General features: G+C 40.5%; 1 protein-coding gene across 1 annotated transcript in view; it reads right to left on the bottom strand.

Moving 5' to 3' along the window:
* LOC130166711 (alpha-1,6-mannosylglycoprotein 6-beta-N-acetylglucosaminyltransferase B-like) overlaps positions 1-22385 on the bottom strand; it is a 119369-nt gene that overhangs the window by 42817 nt on the left and 54167 nt on the right. Inside the window, exons 6-8 of the mRNA XM_056372428.1 lie at positions 21987-22166; positions 18790-18954; positions 10787-10956 (exon numbers count right to left, since the gene is read on the bottom strand). Of these exons, the coding sequence (XP_056228403.1) occupies positions 10787-10956; positions 18790-18954; positions 21987-22166 (515 nt within the window). The remainder of the gene's footprint in view (positions 1-10786; positions 10957-18789; positions 18955-21986; positions 22167-22385) is intronic.

The raw sequence follows: 22385 nt of genomic DNA on the forward strand, positions 1-22385 counted from the left end.
GAATGCTCCTTCCCTGCTTCCAATCCACACACACACACACACACACACACACACACACACACACACACACACACACACACACTCTGACATCCCTTCTCTGTACCTGTAAATCTAGCTTTTCTTTTTTTGCTCACTTTGTTCTCCCTGGCCAACTGTTTGGGCCCTGCAGCCAGTAGAGACTGACCTCCCTTAGCCTTTCTACACATCAGACAAATGAAGCTACATTAAGACCAAGATGGAAACTCCACTGTACTCTCCTCTCTTCTCCAATCGCCACTTTTTCTTGCACATACTATACAAAGTTGTTTAATGGGCAATAATTACAAAGAATCTTTTCTCTCCTCAAGAGACATAGACTGCACTCTATTTAGGATTATCAGACCACATTTATTCTCGTCATTTCATCAATGAATTTTATAGACAAATGGTGAGGTAAAAGTTTTATAATGGTTGAACTCATCAGGTAGAGGATAATGCTATAACGGACTGATTGATATGATTGTATGTGTTGAAAAATGCTGGAACCTCTTTACTTTCGGTCCGAAGTGACCGGAAGAATGACACTAGCTGCCATTAACACAGGGGACAGACTTTGTAGAGGCTACTTCCACGGATCCCTACATTTAAACTTGGGGGAAGTAAAGATTGCAATGTGTCTTGAAGAGATGGATGAATTTACATCTTTTTAACTAGCTAAAACACAGGCTATTTCAATCAATAGCTTCCGATCTGCTCAAGGAACATGAACAAAGTGAAGTAAGTATAAATGTCTATGTGCCAGCATACTATAATGCATGCTGACTGGGCCCTTAAATGGAACAGAGCATACTTAATATTATTAGTTACACCTGTCCCTTTTCCTGCTGTAAGAGGTAAAAATATCAACTTTGAAAAAGGTCTATAAAGAGAGCGATTAAAGCGTGAAGATTTCATATTGACGTTAGGGTTGGGTGACACTGGCAAAAATCAAAAATTGCAATATTATTTTGAATATGACCCAGGTCTTCTTCATGTTATAAAACTTTCCCCATGTAATAAGGTCAGAAAACTCAATTTTACGCGATTAAATGTACCACCATACACAGATACTCTGATGTACGTACACAGAAGATTGTGCTAAATCAGCTAAAGAAGCAGAAGCAGCAGCTTGTCCTATTTGTATTTCTGAGTCCCAGTTGTGTCATGCAGACCAATTATAGGTAATGTCATGTGGAGATTTGAGTCCAAGCAACACCAGTAATGAAAGACATAGTCACCCTTTGGCCACAACTCTTTTTATCCCCCCCAGATCTTCAAATCTGAGACAAGGGATAAGGGTAGTCATTACATTGTTTGTGTGGGGTTGTGTGTGCGAGTGTGTGTGTAAGGGGTTAGAAGTAAGGGTAGGGGTGACGAAATGCTTTAAAAATTTGGGAAGTTGCTAACAAGCACATTGATTTAAGCTTAGAGGGAAACCCACTGTAGAGAGAAAGAGAAAGAAACAGAGAGACAGGGAAGCAGACATATACGCCGAAAGAGAAACAAAGGTGAGGAGACACAACGCAAGAGAAGAGGAGAGGAGAGAAGAGGAAAGGAGAGGACGTTACTCGCGGTCTGTTTCTGCTAACTCACACACTTTAAGCAGAGAAAATGATGCAGACTGAGCATACTACTCATTTGCACGCTCTAGTTTTTAACAAAGAGACATGCTGACACTCCTCCCCACATACCAACACACACACATACACATGCAAACATCGCCCACAACTGATTAATGTTAATGCGCTACAGTTTTGCCTTAAAGAGGGAGCTACCTCTCCCGTCTCTTCAGGAGTTTCACACACCTCAGCACGTTCCCCTGAATAAAGAGATCGGATACACACTCCCTACATAACTCAAAGGTTGGATATTTTTAATAGGAGACGCTTCTCCCCCGCATTTACAGCCAAGTGTATAATAATGTTTCGAGTCAGCTGCTTTACAAGTTGTTTCTCCGTAAAGCCTGCATAACAAAGTCAGAAAGCACAGAAAAGTATTAAAGTTATGAAAAATATAAGAGAAAGCAGCGATGTCAGGAAAATGAGAACAGCCTAATTGCGCGGGATAGGCGAAGAGAGCATGATTGGGGTTTTAAACATGTGAATGTGTGCGCGCTCTTATCTGCTTGGGGTAGGTATAATAAGGCGGCTCGTAACCAGCCTACGGGAGAGAAGGAGGTGAACTGAGTTCATTGACTCCAGTCTCTCTACAGGCTTCACTTTAATGATGGTGGAAGGTGAGGGAGTCAGGTTGATGGGGGGTGGGGGGGTGGGGTGGGGGGGTGGGACGGACATCGGAGGAAGAGAGAGAGGGGGAAAAGAGGGAGGGTGTGTGAGGCAGAGAGATGCATAGAGCAAGACTTTGTCTTTTCATGGACTTCACAGAAAAACAGAAACACCTAAAAACAAAACAGAGCAAGAATTAATAAACACCTTTAAAAAAAAAAAAGAAAAGAAAAAAGACCAACACCCACATGTTCACATCCACACATGTTCTTCTGAGCTGGAGGTGTGCAGATCTCCACACCTCTACTGCAACTACAGTGTCTCTGACCTGGCACTTACAGACACATAAGTATTTAACAAGATCTGAACACATTTAGTCCACTGGTGTTGAGAAACAGATGAAAGCGAGAGATGAAAGTGTAACCAAAAGCAACTGGAGACACTGTTAGAAAACAGAGGGATGAAACAGAAGGTGAAAAGAGGGTGAACCGTCTACAAAGAGCCCTGAAATACAGCAATGGTCAAACTAGAGCACCCACAAAGCCAAGAGCAAAATATAGAGAAAAACAAGTGTGGAACTGAGAGAATCTGAAGACCAATCCAATTTTCTAAGGCATTATATAACTCCAGTAGATAGCTCTTTTTGCATTAATCTCTTGGGTTATGCAAGCCATCTCTGGGCCAAAGCACCAGACTTATAGCAATGAGCTTATGATGCAAACTAGCATTAGTTCCTTTACAGCATGCTGCCTCTGCTGTAGTAGTACACACACACACACACACACACACACACACACACACACACACACACACACACACACACACACACACACACACACACACACACACACACACACACACACACACACACACAGCTTTTCTCTTCCTGTAAAACACCCCCTCTCACACAAGACATATATAGACATATATACACGCAGACCAAGGTAAATTAAGCACACACATACACACAACAGCTATACTGACCTGGCTGAAGGCCCAATTTTGCAGTAAGGTCACATTAAAGCAGCTCTCAAGCTTAACAGAGCACACCAGTAGGGTTAACTGCTCCTGTGATGTGTCACTGGGAGAAAGTGAACCATGGGACTAGGTGGAGTTTTGGGGCCACTTGATACAAGTTGATTAGAAACTGGGAGATTAAAAAGAATCTTGGAAGGGTCCCATAAAGTATCCTGTTTGAAGGAGCACTTCGACACCCTCCTGCATTCAAATGTAGGTAACACTTACCAGCAAGACCCTAGAGGTTCTACAGGGTGTTTAATACTTCTGCCTGTTCGAAACAATATAAAAGCCACACTTCCTCGACAGTTGTACACAGGACTGAGATGACTGCAGATGTGAGTATGTATGATTTAGAAAAGAGGGAAGAAAATTAAAAAAAACAAAAAAACAATGTGAATGGTAGGCTTCAGTGTCAACAGTAAACCTGAAGTCACTACACTAGATTAAACACAAGCCTGTTCACCCACTTACCATTACTGTGAGAAAGGGCTTAAAGCAACCAGGGGATTTAACTCAGACTGATGCTGTTTGAGATTAGCTTGTTATGTAAATGATTGACTTCAGAGGTAGAAGGAGAGATGAACAATATGACAGTGTGTGGAAGCAGACTTAGAAATCACTTAAATACACAGAACTATATGCAGAGGCATATATGTAAAGACGAAAGTTAAAGCGCAAAGGATCTGTGAACAGATGGCCTTTACAGCAGCGGTTAATTGTTATTAAGAGTGGTATTAAACTTATCTCCACCACAGAGAATTGAACCGATATCTTGTTTTCTTGTGGTCCAGGAACGCCTGACTCAGCAGCTTGAGAGAAACTAAAGAAGCACAAATGAGTAGAAAACAGCAGCATTAACTTACCAAAGCAGTATTACTTCATAACAGCCGCATTACCTCACATCAGCAGCATTAACTCATAGCAGCAGCATTAAATCATCGCAGCAGCATTAAGTCATAGCAGCAACATTAACTTATAACATTATCATTAAATCATCACGGCAGCATTAACTAACAACAACTGCCAGTGGCACTGAAAGACTTTTCAGGGCAGGGGCAGAGTGACAAAGGAGCAGCCCGACTGTGCACTGGGTAGGGTTGTGTTTAGGATTTAGGGTTCAATTTTGCGGAGCACAGGGGCACTTGGGTTGGCCAAGGAGGAACTTGAGCGCCCCAAGTGCCCATCAAGTGCTCCTGTGATGTGTCATTGGAAGAAAGTGAACCATGGGACTGGGTGGAGTTTTGGGGCAACTTGATACAAGTTGATTAGAAACTGGGAGATTAAAAAGAATCTTGGAAGGGTCCCGTAAAGTATCCTGTTGGAAGGAGCACTTCGACACCCATTCAAATGTAGGTTTTATGCAGCTGTGCTGAGAGTTTGAGGAAAATCCATAGAAAAAGAAAAGGCAATTTCCAATATGCATATGCACAAGCGAAGTCTGAAATGATGGTAAAAAATAAATGTCTTTTTTTTTTTTCTTTGCTGTTATACAAAACATACAGCACTATTCTACACTGTAAATATGCATCTGTTGGTGTGTGCTACATCTGATCAGGAGAAGCCAACAATGCACTGATAGGAGAAGATATGCTATAAGGGACAGCAAAATACCTGCGTATGGTCAATGCGTGAAATTAAGGACATAGTTGAAAACTGTTGTGGAACCTCCGCCTTGTTTTCTTTCGTTCCTGTTTGCCGTGATAAAGTTACCGTCTTATGAGTTAATACAAACTCAACACTTCCTGTAACAATTTATTGCTGTTCTGCAATAAGCATTTTGTCTCATTTTCAGTTGCTGTTGTTTCTGTTGTTTACATGCTACTCATATCTGCTAGATTCTTTAGCAGTTGCCGATAGTTTCTCTCTCTCCCTCCCACTCTCCTGCTCTCTCTTGCTCAGTGTGTCTTAGGTTCAGTTATTCCTCTGCCTCATTTAGTAATAATGATACATGTAATGAAAGTTTCTTATTTGCTGTAATGGAGGCGAGACTCAGTGAAGCATCCGGGAAACCGGGATAGCTGGGTGACTTCCTGTAACAAGAGGCATAGCCCAAGTCCATGGTTGGCACCCATGCACAGTCCAGCCATATACTTGGTTTACTAGTCTTGTTTTAATAAAAGTCTCTAAATCCAGTGACAAATGTGGTTTGCTGGCAACACTGCAGGCTGTACACACCCCCTAAAAGAGCAATAGCTAATGGAAAAACTCCAACTCAGGAAATATGATCAGTCAGTCAGTCAATCAATCAATCAGTCTAGGGCTGTTGCAGTCCAGCAGAAAAGCAGATCCATATTTCTGTACTAACACTAGCAGAATAACCCCCCCCCCCCAAAAAAAAAAAACAAAAAAAACCTTGCATGTCTGAGAGGAAGGTTTGAATGAATGTGAATCCCTGCTGTAGGCCTTTTATTTGTCCAGAGGCACTATCCTATTATCAGCACATCTCAGGGACAAAAGAGATTTGATGCTTTTAGATTCCCTACTTCTACTCTCTCCTTCACTGTACTGGAGGTGTTGATTGACTGTTACTCTGTGTCTCTCCACCTCCAACCCCAGCTAGCCCAGAGTTTGATCTCCATGGCAACTGAGACATTACCTGCAGTTGGGATGAGATTGCAAAACTTGACACCTCAGATTTGAGGAAGAGAGGGAAAAGGAGAGGATAAGAAGGGACAGGGTGAGTCATGGACAGTGTGAGAAGAGAGAGCTTTTAAAAAAACAAGAGAAGTGACTTGGTAGTTGAGAAGTTTTTAAGTTTTTTTTTGTGTTTTACTTTTTTTTGCCTTTATTGATAGTTAATAGTAGAAAATATTGTTTTTGTTTGGGCTTTAAATTGGTAATTACTGTTGGCCATTAACCATGTGATGAACATAGAAACTCTAAGTCACTCTATGTCACGGAATATCCAATTTACCCACATTGTCACCCACATGCTTTCAAATTTATTGCCTAAAATATGTTCCAGAAAGAATCCAATAAAATCTGTTCAAACTAACACTTAAACAGTTTCTGCAGCATCTGTCGTGAAGTTCAGTCCAGTTTCTGATTTGTCTTTTTGATCTTGCTTTTCTCACATCACCTTTGTCAAATGTCCCATAATGCAACTTTCATTGCCTTTGGGTTACTCAGCATGTCAAAACACCTACCTATAGTTTTCTATGTAAGGTACAACACATAATGCTCCAGAAGAGCAGTCATTTTATCACGATCGTTTCCTGGATCTTCACATCCAGGCTACTTTACTGTATAATGACTAATTATCGTGTCCACATGGTATCCAGTGTGCTACGCTGCAAAAGGCCATTACTTTTCATCCTGTGCCAAATTCTTTCATCTTTCAGTTTAAGAGAACTTTCTTTGTATCTTTTATATCTCTTTAGAGTAGTGACAGGATCTGACACAAAGGTGCAGTCCGTCCACCTTCACAATGACTGCTGCAGCTCTCAGTGATGTGGACCCACCAGTCTACAACGCAGAGCCCTGTCTTTTCTCCCTGTCACACTAATGCATCTCAGGTGCCTTTCCAATCTAATTGGCACCAAATTCAGCTTGTCAAGCTGCTCAGTTAGCCCGCATTGTGAGGAGTGCACACTCAGCAGAGACGGAGAGATCCGAATTGAATTAACTCATGTTTGTGTGCTGTTGTGTATGGGTGAGAAAATGGTACAAGTGAAATTTCTGCTTTGTGCATAAATGAAGGAGAGTCCAAAATTCCAAACAAAGAGATGGCATTCATCAGTGATCCTTCAAAAGAATCTATTGCAGAGAACCATTATTTGCATATTTGAATAACAAGGCTCCTGCCCCAGGTCCACTGTTGCAAACTCAGCACTTTGCTTTATACTCTTTTCTCCCCTATAGGCTTCTCTATACAAATTTCCTCATGTGTCCATCCACCAACAGCAGCGTGAGATATTTCTCTACTTTGTCACAGAAAAAAGGAAATTATAAGTGTATGATTCCCTGTGTCATTATGTCCTGCTGGCCACAAGGCAGCGTTATCACATTAATATAGAAAGAGTACAAGAAACAGAAATCTATAACTCTTTCCATCACCAACTTCAGAATGCAGTTTAGTTTAGTTTTTGTATATATACTGTATGAATATATTGCTTCCCGTGTTCTATTAATAGCAGTTGTTTTTGTCCACATGCTCTGGCTTATTGTCACGCTCAGCCATTGTCTATGGACCAAAAATACCTTATTGAGTCTCATGTGCTCTGTTCATGTATATCATGTCCAGCCACCTGACCGCAGTACTCACTGGAAACTACAAACTAGGATGTATGTTATATACAGTAACACGACTCCAGCCCTAATCAGCCCCCCTGTGGCCAATTAGCTACCCTCAGCTTCCTCCTCAGCCAATCACAACTCTCAGCTGTGACCATGAGATCACTGTATCACACACACACACACACACACACACACACACACACACACACACACACACACACACACACACACACACACACACACACAGTGGAGTTGAGGAATTGTGGAGGTGGATAGACCCTAGGCACTTTTTGTTCAGTTTTGTTCTAACGTCAGTGTTGCCCAAAGCAAAGTGAAGCTTTTTCCAAATCGGTGTTTGGACTCAACTTCCACTAAGCATCTTCTTTGGGGCGATTGTTGTCTGTCTGTCTGGTTTTCCACTGCCTGTCCAGATTTTCAGATCATTTATCTGTATTTTTTTTATCTGTGTGTCTGACATCTTCTTGTGCCTGTCTGGTTTTGTCCATCTATCTACCTGTCCACCATGTTGAAAATTTCTAACCCCCTGTGTTTGTCTTCTTGAACATTCTTGTTGATAGGAGAGAAGTGCGGTATGTCTACAGAAATGAACACTGTTGGGAACACGTGAAAGAGAAAGTATTTGAACAAATACACTAATAAAACATAAATCAAATAGTCAAGAAATAAATCTGAAAAATCACACTCACAATAAAACTGTGTAAAACTGTATTTGCACAGCAAGCATCTTTACTTCCATCACAAGGGGGACAATGCTTTCACTTGATACCACAATAAATCAGCAATAACTTAATCAACACAAGACATCTCTCTGGAAATACTGTATGACATGAAATTTTTACAAATCTTTGTTGATTTGCATCTGAAGGATATGTTGTGTGAAATGCTGTTGACTGTGAGACATTCAAGATGTTTTGTAAGGTGCAAGGTAATCACTACATCTCACCATGTTCCTGTCTGTTTACTGACAAATGGTGATGATTGTATTTGCATTACATGGTGTGAAGTGTACACAAAGCCAATATGTGAGAGTCCTTTAGTAAGACTGAGAAAAAAACAAAAAATAATGTTTTTATCCCCAGTGTATTTCAACACTTGTGCTTTTCAAATCATAGATCACTGTGCAGTTGTGTGCAGCTTAGTAGCGAGGCTGGAAAAATGACAGCACTAAAAACGAAAAATCCTCCTTCAAATGGCATGTTTTTGCCCAACGATTTCGTTATTGAGCACACACGATTTTTACTTTACAGTTAAACTCTGTGATAGCCACACTGCATTATCACCTTTGTTAAACCTTAAATCTCATGTTTTTTTGTCTTACTGAAGGTGGGGACCAAAAGAAATGAAAGGTGTGAGAATCTAAATGTGACACATAAGCAAAAAATGACTTGACACACTGCAGAAAACCTTTTCTGTTCCACTTTCCTGCAGCAAATGGTGAGGAAAGATTGACATCAGGAGGCAAAGATGATGTGCTATTTCCCATTTCCCAGTGTTTTTGAAAAGGACTGAGTAAGGATCTAAATGCAGTCTGGAGAAAGATTAGACTGCTTCCCCAAGTAATCCAAAGCTAAAAGCTATTTTTCCTTCCAAAGCCATTCCATGTGGGCGAGGTGGACAAAATAATTCTTCATGCTGGTGCGTTAGATTATGCTGCACAGTTGCCGAAAACATCACAGCCCGGGTTGTGAGAAAGACCAATTTCAAAATGCGGGTCCCAAGATACTACAGTGACACGCACGCAGTAAAAACAATCCTGCCATCCATTTCGAATCTGACAACAGAACTGTGCCTTGTGCATGTCGCTGCCATCTCTAAAGTCATTTTTTAAGTATACAATTCCTCTAGATTTTCCCACTCTCTCCTGCTCCCTGCAGAGGTGTTATATGTCTACAAAATGACTGCCAAAGGCTGGGTGGCAGTACAATACTTCTTCTATGATTTGTGAGAGTTGTCGCAGGCAATGCTCAGTGTAAAATGCCGAGTACAGCAGGGTCTCTGTAGACATCATTATATTGATCTATACGCCATACCTGTGTCATTGCAATGATCAGTGATGGCAGAAAGACAAAGACTATTGGCCCAATCAAGGCTGAACAAAGACATCGCCTATCTACAGTATGAATCAGCTGTCTCCTTACACTCATACCTATTCATAATTCTGCTGTTCAACATTTGCCATCCATCTTCACTCTGACAGCCTCTGTGATTTATTCAGTCTCGGCCATGAAGCAGATATTGCATAGGCTGGACAGAAAAAGCCTGAGGGATCTTTCCCAACAGGATAGATTTACATCCATCCACACGTCTGCATGGGTGTGTGGTGTGTGTGTGTGTGTGTGTGTGTGTGTGTGTCTGTGTGTGTGTGTGTGTGTGTGTGCATGTGTTGGCTCTACAGCTGTATCCGTCAGCAGAAACATGTAAGTGTGCTGACGCAGGGGATAAAAAAGACACACCAACGCAGTCACACGGATGGTAACTTGTGGAGTGCACCAATACGGGGTCAATACAGCGAAAAATATATCAACAGGACCTTAGAGCCTTCATGCCTAATCTTTGGGTTAAGTGGGAATAGGATGTAATTAGAGCACAATGCTCTCATACATATTTTGAATAGAATATGTGGGAGGACAAGAGCAGAGTGACTGGTTTGTTGTCAGAGCTGTCATCTGGGGCTTTTCTGTCACAGACATTTTGTCTCCCTCCTAATAAACACGTTAAATGCTGGATGACATTACTGAAAGTAATTTTACAGTAAATCAAACATGTAGATGTTAAACAGGGACCAGACTTTGGATCAAGTAATCAAACTGTTTACTTATAGCCTTGACCCTGCCAATCAATACACTTTCTCTTCTCAAGGCAAACATGTCTCCTTATCTGAATAATCCCTATATTGATGTAATGTAATTGGTCTACTGGAGAAATGTCACTGACTCTTATTAACATCTCAAACTGAGGTTTATTCTGGTTTTCGGCAGTAACTACTTGATCAGCAACAATTTTTATACTGCTGTTACTTTCACATTATTGGCAGGCTTGGTGTTTGGAGCCTTAACAGTAAAACAAGTTACATTCACATTGTCTTCTTTTCTGCAGAGAAACAAACCTGCTTCACTGCAAGGAGTTATCTTGACATCAATGACCAGGGGATTGATTTGATGAATAATCAAAGACAGCATGTCTATTATTACTTGCTTAAAACCATCACAACAAACAAGCCAAACACTCCAGCATTTGTTTGAGTCATTTAACACATAGTCACTCACCCCTGCAGCTCCTTCACAGACATGGAGATCTTCAGGTTATGTCCAAGAACATGGAGAGCTGTGAGGATGTCAGCCCACTGGACCATCTCTCCCAAAGGACCCCCCTTCAGCACCTTGGGACTGAAAACATCTCCAGACTCCTCTGTTAGGAAGCCTACATGGATGAGGATCTGAAGAAAGACAGGGACATATTGTGGCAGAGTTGAAATAAAAGTCTGTGGAGAAGCGCTGCATGAGAACTTTATGGATTATCATTTTTGAAAGCTGAATACTCTACCACTGCAGAAACATTCTGGTTTATCAAAAATAATTCTTATAGTGTTAGCCATCATCTCTGGTGGTTATAAAAACATTTCTCTCTCTAAAATAATCACTGAGATCTGGGAACATGGTGAAATCACAACAGTAAAGACCAATGTGGAAAACTATGGTCCAATAATTTAGCCAGATTAGCTAAACCACAGGCTGTAGAAGAAAAACCAAAAGTGAATGTACCTGAAATGTCACTAATAATCCCTCATTGCACAGGACAGCTGTGTGTGCATACAACTGAGGCATGTATCATAAGTAACACTTTAATCAAAGACCTATAAACTGTGACGGATGTTTACATCTGATGGCTTCGTAACACTTTTACCTTTACCTTTCCAAACCTTTGCTTAAAAATCATGCAATTGTCTAATTGCTTGTGTTTGCCACTATGTTGCAGGATTCATAAATCTCACCAATTAACTTGTCGAGTACAATGTTATTACTAATAGAAAGTACGACCTGCACTTCTGAAGCAATAAACCAGACTTGTCCTTTAATTTGGTAGAGTTTAACAGTTATGAAAAAAAGTATGATCCTTTAATAAACAATTCACTGACATTCACAAAATGACAATACATGTCACAATACAATTTACTAATTATAATATGATGCTGTGTTGCTGAGTTGTTAGTTATCTTAATTTGACGTTTTAAAGTGGCAGTTGTGAACTCGAACAGTCCAGTAGTCTAGATGTACAAATCCTGATACCTGGAAACCCAAAGCAGGAATAACTCCATTTAAAAAGTGTGTCTCCCTGTTACTGTGGACAATAAGCCTGAAAACATCCACATCTTCCTCAGCATGGACCAAAATGTGCATCTATTAAACTTAAACACTTTACGGGCAACTTGTCTTGATGATACTCATAATGTATATATATTATAAAGTATATTCAATTTAATCTGATTTATATTATATTATTTAGATACAGTATGTGTGCGTTCTGAGTAAAGTTAAGCTCCTTGAAAGTTAAGCCTCTGCAGTTCATACTGTTTTAATGAGTTTGAGGATTAAAATCATTGGAATTTCAGACTCTTCCAAAAGGAAATTATGGAAACTGAAAAGTAATTCTTTGAAATCCTAAATGAATTATCCCCTCATGCACCGATGGAATAGCATGCACGTGTAGAAATCCATCATTATGGACTTTACTGTACAACTCATCTCATATGCACAGAATGTCTACACAGATAACAGCTGTAACTAATTCCTAGGCACCCATCGGGAAAATCCCTTTTGTTTTAAAACATCCTATAAGACATGTGAAGGAATTATCACAGTTTATAAGTTGCACTATTATACAACCTTGTTTTTACAGGCTACAGTCCCGTCACGCATGTGCACCTAGCAAGTGCATGATTAGTGCAACCCACCGAGAAATGAGCAACACGTTGCTTTGCACAGTGGATTAGACACAGCCATGTCCAAATGTTGCTCTGTGGAGTAATCCTGATTAGCTAACGCAGCATGAACACCTCCCGCTGCTTTTGCTGGCAAATGGAGCCCACAACTTTTCACCATGGACCATACATAATGAGCTTAGGGTCAACTGTGCGAAGTTGGCCAGAAAGTTTTGATGGCGATTGCTTGCCATGTCTCCCTGATGAAAAGCTCCCGAGAGCTTTTCACAAATGTGCTGCAATGTACTCTCTTATTACCCCTCTCCTCTGCAGCCACCTCGCTCTAGTGTTGAAGTGAACTGCAGGAGCCAACACAGACACGTGCGCACAGAACAAACATACACTGCTCCTACATATCACATACTTCATTATCCTGGAATCCAGTCTGAATGACAGAAAAGGAGAGAAAACAGCAGTAACCCAGTAGTCAATATAGTGAAATTTATATACACAGTTTTGAGGGGTTGTGTGTTGCAGCCGCATACATGCAGTACAAATGCTTAACTCATTCCACTCTTGTCCCATAGTAAACGTTTACAAAATGTGTTTAAAACATTGGACAATGGTGTGTACGCAGCAGAGTCAAGCTCCAGTGAGAATCCAGCTGGCGTGAAAAATCCCCTGATTTAATAAGCCTGCTCTATTAACTTCTGCTTCATAAAAAAAGATAAGTGAAATTTAATTACAGTTTGGGTGGCAGATGGCAAGAGTGAGAATTCATGGCACCAACACTATTCACTCTCTTGACTTGGTGGTGGTGGTGGTGGTGGTGGTGGTGGTGGTGAGGGTGTATCACACAAACACTGGCAACGACGCAGAAATGGAGACAGAAGGAGCTGAATTTCACATACTGGCAGCAGGAACACTGCTAAATAAATATGCGAAATATCACGGAGCTGAAAAACTGCAGATTGGACTCTATAAAACTGGCATCCACACACTAATGCAAAGTTAATAGGGAGAGAGGTAAGAGTGCTTTGCAAAACCTGGCAACTTGCACCCACGATCTAAACTGCTGAGGAGGGATTTCACTTCCTCTCTAATAGGCAGTATTTATCTTCATTTTCTAATGTTAATTCTGCCATATGGGAACAAAATTAGAGAGGAGTTCAATGAAACATATCAGAACAACGCTGGAGAGGTAACCTTTATATCACAGAGTAGGAATCAATAGCTTGAGCGGAGATGAGAGAAAGCCCAGTGTGGGTGGCTCGCACTGTGTTTTTCCGTGCATATCACCGCTACACACTCTCACCGCCAACACAATCTTGCATATTTGCTCATGCACTAGCTTGAAAATGAAAGGGTGGAGAAGCTACACAATGGGAAGTGAACAACAGAGGGACTAACTCTGAAGATAAAGCTGTACTTCCTCATAAACTCCTGTATCATGGCCAGCAGCCTCCCTCGAGAAACTGATCACAGAGAGAGCTCTTTATGTAGTGGACTTATGCTACTCCCAGATGGTGTCTGTGTGTGTCTGTGCGTGTCCTGATGGATTTGGGATATTTGTTTGTTTTTGTTTGTTTGCATGTTTTGTTTTTTTTTCCAGACTGACATACATCAATGAACTCAGAATCAGAACCCTGTGTGTGTGATTGTGGATGTTTGTGTGTGTTCAGCGTGGATGCCTGCACACTCGCCGTGAGCTCAAGGGATTCTCACCAGGATCTAAAGCAGCTCTCTTACCGTTAATGTCCCGTGGGGATCGAACACAAAGACCTGGCAAACCCACTGAGACTGACAGAAAGGTAAGATAACAAGGCGCTCACGCTCAAATGTCTCGCTTGCCTTTACACGCGCCATCATTTTCACAAAACTTTAATGCCACAAATCAAGGTCTTTTCACAACATCTTCTCTATTCTGAATGTTGTTACGTGATTCTATAACTGGGATAAGCTGAGGAAAAGGAAATCTTTTGTCTTTCATGCACTGTGAATGTTTTCTGTAATATGATTGTGTGTCTAAAGTAAAAATCCTTGGAAAGTCCTTGGTGCATACATACGAGAGCAGGGGAGTAGAAGTGGCTCTCAAGGATGTGGTACCACTCCATTGCTCTGCTCCGCTCCACTCATCACTAACAGGCTAACGGCAGAAGAATGCTAATGCTTGTCTCAGCATCTGTAAGGACAAGACTTTGCATGAATGCATGTGTGTTTGAGTGTGTGTGTGTGTGACCCAGTCTGCTCATGCACTGTGGCCCTCATGAAGGTCGCAGCTGTCCGATGGAAGTCCACGGGTGGCACTACAAGCTGGAACTGCCAGCCATCACTACTCTACCCTTAATTTCACCTTCTCTCTCATGCAACTCTACAGACTACTTTCCCTTCTTTATTTCTCCTCACGTCTTTCCTCCTCCTTCCCTTGTTGTCATATTCCTCCGACCTGCTTCCTCCCCCTCCTCTTTCCTTCTCTCTTTTACTTCTTCTCCCCCTCCTCCGCACCACTTCCACCTCCTCACTCCTCACTTTACCTTCCATATCCCATTAGTCTCCTCCGCTTTCTGCACTTCATCAGTCAGAGATCAATTAACTCTCAAGAGGGCAGATACAGGGAGAAGGGAAATTAACAGTTTGGCATATGCTGACAAACACACTAAATGTGCATGCTCAGTGGCAGACAGATGCGCACAAAGTCACTGACTTAGACGCTTAAATCAACACTAGAAACGCAGTGAATGCACTGTCAGAGGTTAACAGGATAAGGTCAGTGTCTTTGAGTCTGTACTATTGTCTCTTAAAAGCCTTACCACTATGCCACGACTTATCTGAATATGTCTCCTTTGATATGCAGAAAAAAAGAGAATAGCAATTTGTTTTATATTATATTTATACACAAAATGTTCCATGGATGAATGGACTGACCCGTGCTTTTGATTAAGTCTGATAACAACACCGGGAACAAAAACAGAGTTCTCTCAAATGTATAACGTCTTTGAAAGTGAAGTGCAGCAAAAGGTTGATTGTATTCTTTCTGAACTTCACAAGCACTGAGGAAATGGGCAGATTAGTCAGAAAATAAAAGAAATTTGCAAGAATATTTAACATCTTTTTCATCACACATCATGGCACAAAATCTCTCAAATATATTTGACTGTAGAAATTCTCTTCTGCTCTGACTCTCAAATTCATCCTGACATGAACCCTGTCTGTGATAGGTGTCGACAAGCTCCTACGACTGGTCCAATATTTCTTAAACTTCATCAAGGGTACTTCTGGTACCTTTTGATCCACTTGCATCAACAGTAGTTTTAATAGCAGATACAGTGGTCGTGTCAGAAGTCATCCTCTCTTCCATCCCATGAGGCTTAGATCAGAGATCTTCATTTTAGTAAATTGGAGAAGATTAGACGCACACTGTGTGAGTCTACAGCTTAATTTTTCAAAACATGGCAACCCCCCTTTGAGAGACATTGCAGTTCTAGAGTATGTCTCAGTGAAGCTGACTTCCCTTTCTATTACTATTTTCTGTCTTAATCTCACTCTTTTGATTGTCAAATATTAATTTGTAGCACAAATAGTAGTTGCTTCACTATGAATACTATGTTTTGTATTTGTTAGGGTTTTGCATTTATACACACAGACACAGCACATTTTCACTCAGCCATTCCATGCACTACTGACTTTACAGATTCCTCCAATCTAGTTTTTTGTGTTTGTTTTGATAAATTTGTCATAAATAAATATAAATTATAAATAAATTACTTACTTACTCGTGTGTCTCCTGTTTTTGTTGCAGTCTAATAGATGGGCTGTAAAAATGGGGGCTTATCTATTTTTCTTTTGTTTTTTGGCTTTTGTAGAGTTCCTGGTTATTTGAAGTAGCACATTTTTCCATTATGTATTTCTTCTTTTTTTTTTTCCCCTCATGGTATTTGTAGGTTGAGTTGGATTTGTGAATTAAGTGTGTGTAACTTGTCTCTGGTGTGCCAGTACCTAATGTCCAGCATAGTGCATAAAGCACTACAGGGAGACACTTTTGGACAAGTATGATCTGTTTAAGTAAGTATATGTTGTGTGCGCTGTATTCTATGGCTTGTGTGTTGAAGAGTGTAGAAGGTATTCTGGTGGTTTTGTGGCACAGGTAAGAACAGGCTGTCCATTTCACAATTAACTTTGTTTATCTGGAGCTCACTCCATGGTTAGGCTGTAGAGCGGGTTCCCTTTGGAATTCGTTTTGGGGGAATTTATTTTAAATAATGTGAGAAACTACTGTTTACAATGGGACTAACACCAATAAAAAAGAGTTTTAAAGAAAAAAAAAAAAAAATTACATTTCTTAAGTTTCCACTGTCACTCCCTCTCTCTCACACACACACACACACACACACACATACACACACACCCCTCCCAGTTCGTCCTTGAGTCTGCTGCTGACTGTTAAAAAGAATCATTTTGCTTTTTCTCTCATTTTCCTCTTCCTCTCGATCCTTTATCCCTCCATACTTGCCTCTCTGCTCCACTAATTTATTCATTTTCTGAGTAAACATCTACTCCGCTTACAATCAAAGAGAGAGCTAAACAAGGAAACAGAGCTGAATCAACAGAGCCCCATTGGAATTGTAAAGACTGCACACTCATGCAGAATGCTAAAGCTGCTATTGGAAGTGGGGATTTTCTCAAATGCAAAGGTTAGGCGAGTACAAGGCCATAGTCAATTCACATCAGACGTTTTTTTTTTCTAGGTCAGACTTAATTAAAATCAAACAGTGTTCCCCTTCTCAATGTTGAAGCGACTGCCTATTTTAAAGTTTAAATTAATCTTCCTGTGAGGGAGAAAGGTAACAGTTAAATGTTAAATTTGACTGGAACATCCTGTGATTTCATTTTCAAATAATATGTATGAGATTCTGCCCTTGGGTTTTATTGCAGTGATATCCAATTAGCAGTCAAGCACAAGCACAAACACACACATATACACACACAGATCCAAACAGACAGACAAATGCACACATTTTTTACTTCCGTTTCTAATTATTGTGATAAACAGCTTTTGACAGCCAAGGCTAACTCTTACAAACACCAGGACATCTGCTCTTGAGATAGCAGCAGTACGTTGTAAGGCATATAGGCTGTTCAAGCAGCCACGGAACCATGATAGAGGATAACAAATCCCCTCAGTGCACTATAAGAAAGGAGAACATCAATCACAGTAACGGAGGACTATTTTCCACCCTTGTTAACTTATTTTAGAGAGAGATGGGGGCAGAGAGAAACATTTTGGAGAGGAGGCAGAATGTGTGCTCAATCTGCCCTCTCATATTAACTCATTCATTTATCATTATTTTCTTTAGTAAAAGATGATAAGTCTTGTCTGGGCAGAAAAAGAAATGTAATAGGTAGGGAGGCTTGGGGAACCTTAAATGTGGTGTTAAGGTTAAATGCTGCAAAGAGTTTCTAAGACTCCTGACGTTTTTAATCACATAGTGCTTTCGTTGACATTTGGAAAAGTAAGCCTTTAAATTACACCCTTAGTTTTTTTTTTTTTTTTTTTTTACCAATTTTTAATGAAGTTGCCAATGTCCACAGGCATTTCAGCCCTCCAGTCTTTGTTGCTTGCTCATCTCAGCTGTGCCTCACGACTCCCCTCTCTCCCTCCATCAATTCTTTCCTAATCCATATTCTACAGTATCCTTCCCCACTATCATCCATCGCCCTCTTTCTTTCTCATCTTACTCTTCTCCCTCTGGCACTGGCACATGGTTGGCATCTTGTCGTAATACCAATCATACATCATCATTCCTCACGCCCCCTCTCTCCCTTTTCATTTATTCTTTCTTTCTTTCTTCTACAAGCAGGAAATACCCAAGCACACACCACACAGCTTCAATGCCAACCGAAATGAGGGTTAACTATTTCACAGTATGATCGAAAACTATTTTTGAATTGATATATATAAAGACACACTAGAAGAGTAATGCAGATGGCAGCGATGGATGACAACCTATCATTTCCTCCTCTATCATTTTTCTCCTAGCAGCTATTATCATATATATTCTCAAATGGAGAACCTTCAAGAAGAAACTTAAAAAGCTTTTTATGTCTAACTACTTGAGTGAAAACAGTATTTGCCATAATGCTTATGTTTGAAATGAAATGTTTTTAGCTAACCTTGAATCACCCTTCTTATTGTAAGGCATTTATGGATCACTTTGCATCTGTTTTGAGTGCATACTTATACTTTCAAGATTGTATTGTCTTATGATGTAAGGTGCACTGCGTGCGTTAATGTTTTTTATGTGGAAAAGTTCCGCTTTGCATCCTCGATCATCCATCCCCACTTTCTCTTACCTTCTTCTGGTCCCTCCATCGTTGCTGCAGCTTGGCATCCAGGCGGTTGGCGGCCGTTGCCCACTGCTGTGCAAGGCGGCGGATTCGGCGCTTCATGAAGCTGAGGGACTCCTTTCCCGTCCCAACCTGGTCCAGAAGTACAGAGAGGTCTGTGCGGAAAGCAGCCTGAGGTGGGGAGGGGTGTTGTTGATGGATAGAAATGTAAAGGAGAGATAGAAAGAGGTTAAGAGTAAGTGTGAGAAAGTGGGAAATTAGACAGAAAGTTTTGTATTCTAGCTATAGGTGTTACTCCCATGCCAGCAGCGTGGTTCCAGGGAAGGTAGGGTCGATAGAAACTTTGTACAAACATTCATTGTTCCCAGGGGATGAATCTTACTTACTTTGGTGATCCACTGACCTTTTCCCTAACACCACCATGAGGCTGATATTCGTGGTTCAGAGTGAATTGTCTCGACAACTGCTGGAAAAGATTACCATGTAATTTGGTGCTAACATGTTTGGTCTTTGTGAACTTTGCTGATCTTCACGCTATCATCAGGTCAACATTTCAATTAATACTTCATAGTTTATCTAAACTTTTGGTTTTCTCTGCAATGACAAGAAAGCATCACAGAGCTGCTAGCAAGGCTGTAGACTCTGTCTTGTTTGTTTTTTTAATGGCTTGCAGTCTAGACTACACTGCAAAGCAACTGAGAGCAAGTAAGAAAAGATGTGAAAGAGCAGTATGTCATCTGCAGATTTAAGGACATCAGCTGATGTAACGTGTGCACGTAACTCTTCTTCTTATACGTGATGGTAATTCTGTATTCTCTGTAAATCCAAGAGAACACTTAGTGGAAGATTAAACAATTTTGCGACATGATGCAATATTTGCCTTGTCAACACTTATATTTTAAAGAACTACTTCAAGAAAAATTGTGCCCCAGCAGAACCTTGCTCACTTTACTACTTTGTGCTGCTAGCTTTAGTCAAACAAAAGTACGAAAAAATGTTACAACAACATCCTGTGCATTTTCTGTGCTATAAACAGTGAAGCCTTTTCTCCTCTAAAAAACAACCTTGACTCAGCTCTATTTGCGTGCAAGAAACAGGGAGACTGTGATCCACAGTTCAGTAATTTGTGTCACACGGTAAAGATAGAAATATCAGTCTTCATTTACTTCGTACTTCTTCGTTTTTCATTTACGACATTCTCCCCCTGAAAATTTCACTGCTACCACAAATGAAAGGCATACGGCATTAAAGGCACTCACTTTAATAACTATTTTAAACACGCATGATTGTCTTGCGTTCCCAAACAAACACTGTAAAAAACTGACCAAGCCTGTGTGCAGTTATTATTCCATTTGGTGAACATCCAAATCCAAAGAACTTTATTATCACTGCACAGCCCAAGATGGCACCTTCAGCTGTATTGTGTCACCAATGTGAGGCTGAAAGTGTTTAATATTAAAATGTACGCCTCTTCATTGTCTTGCGATCAAACATAGTCAGTATTATTAAAAGTAAGAATGATGAATTTTAGAGTCTCTTTCAAAAGGTAAGCAAGGAGAACTAAGGAGGACTGTCAAAACCCGAACTCTCAATGTATCCACGTTGGGAAAATAATTACTCTGATAAATGTGTAAACAGATACTTAGATAGACTATTAACACATACTGTGAGAGTGTGTGTTCATTTGTGTATAAGGAATTAAAGTTTTGCTCTGCTCCATGACCTCAAAGTCAATGTTGAGAAAAATAGAGGGAAGAAGATAATGATGAGGGGGATGAGGCCTGTTTTAATTAGCAGAGAGGGAACAGGGTCAGATGAAGGTTAACTATTATGTAGTGACGGGGGCAAACTGCTCACGCTCCTATTACTGAACAGCATCTTCAGAGCAAAAGTACTGCTATCCTCCCGCTTTTGATTGGTACTGTGGACATGTGATTGACAATTTGAAGACCATTATTAACTGCTCGTCATTTTCAATTTTCTGTCTTTGTTGTTATTACTGGTTGTCTGAAGTAGAAGATACAAAGGCAACAATTAGAGATTAATAATAGAGTGAGAAAAATATTCTTCACAGTATTTTTGTTTAATAAAATATGCATTTTTTTTCTTTTCTTTTTCTCTCTGACATTCAGATTTAATTTTTCTCAAACATTTATGATAGAAACAAGCAATTAAGATTTAAGGTCAGTACTCACACCGTGTATTTAGTTTCTAGTCTCCAATTAAAAACCTGTAAATTTCTTTCACCTCAAATGCAATGTGAAGAAATCCACATCATATATGCCTTCCACAAATAATATACAGTGGGGACAGTAGTTTCATTCTGTCTTGGAGGTATGAAAGCTAAATAAAAAAAGGGTGAAATGCAGTAAAGGTTGCTCATAATTATCAGCTGCTTTTCCTTAATTTCTACCTCTACCACAGTATTCTATGAATTTCAAAAGGAACAGTTGCTCTGTCTCCCCATTAATTTGTACCACTGCTGTATTTCCAATCAGTTCACCTTCGCTGAACTGAGCTCACTGGACTGTAGGTGAAGTTTCTAAAAAAAAAAAAAGAAAAAAAAAAAAGGAGGATAATAAGACAATCTAGTTTTCTTGTTTTCAGTGCTGTATGTTTAACCGCTGGCTCTGAATCCTGCCATCAGAGCTGCAGAATTTCCTGAGAATTTCGTCAGTGATTGGCAATGATGTGATCAAAACCAGTTTTAGTGCCAAACTCAACTCGCTACATGCTAAGATAAACCATAACAGAATAAAAAAAATAACAGTCCTGTCCCGCCCAATTCTGCAAGAAGGATTCCTGTCCCATCCAGTCCCATACGGGGACTCGATTGTTAGCGATGCCAATTTTTTACAGTGTTTCACACAGGTTGAGAATTTACTTCTGGTGGGTGGCACGACGTGTAACTGATGTGCATGCAGAGAATCATGCAGTTTAGAGGGGGAGACTGTAACCCATCTTATTTTCTGTAGCTATGGTTTACAGATATCCCCTAAATGCCTCACGTGCACCTAATCTGCATCTGTGCTGGTACTCATTCGCATTACAGGAAGAGGTTCTTTACTTTTTCCATACTTTCTGAACAATACATGCTGCTCAGATGACTGTTTTCTAAACATCTCCTCTCTCTAACCGGCAGCCTTCACTTACATTGTGTGTTTCTGAATATATCTACATATATCTATGTGTAGTTTCCTCACCTGTCTCTTGGGGGCCTTTGCCTGCTGTGCGTGTTGTGTGGGGGGGCTGCTGTGGTTCCTCCAGGCCAGTGGTGGACAGAACCACTCCACCTCGCTCAGGTAGATGAGGAAGGAGCAATCTGAACCGTCGACACCGTAGAAAGCATAACACGGGTCCGACGTCCAACGCGCACGCATCCACTGTGCACAAAACCCGCAGCCACACACACACAAAAACAAAAAACAACAGGTTAGGAAGGTATATATTCACTATCACCGAGGTTCCCAAACTGTTGGTCATGGACTGGTTCCACGCCACTGAACATTTGCTACCAGGTCATGAGAACATGGTATGATTTGGCACAAAATAAATGGAATGATAAAGATATAGCTTTCAGTATAACGTCATAGTGCAAGAAA

The sequence above is a fragment of the Seriola aureovittata genome, chromosome 3 (genome assembly GCF_021018895.1).
Source record: "Seriola aureovittata isolate HTS-2021-v1 ecotype China chromosome 3, ASM2101889v1, whole genome shotgun sequence".
Taxonomy (NCBI): Eukaryota; Metazoa; Chordata; class Actinopteri; order Carangiformes; family Carangidae; genus Seriola; species Seriola aureovittata.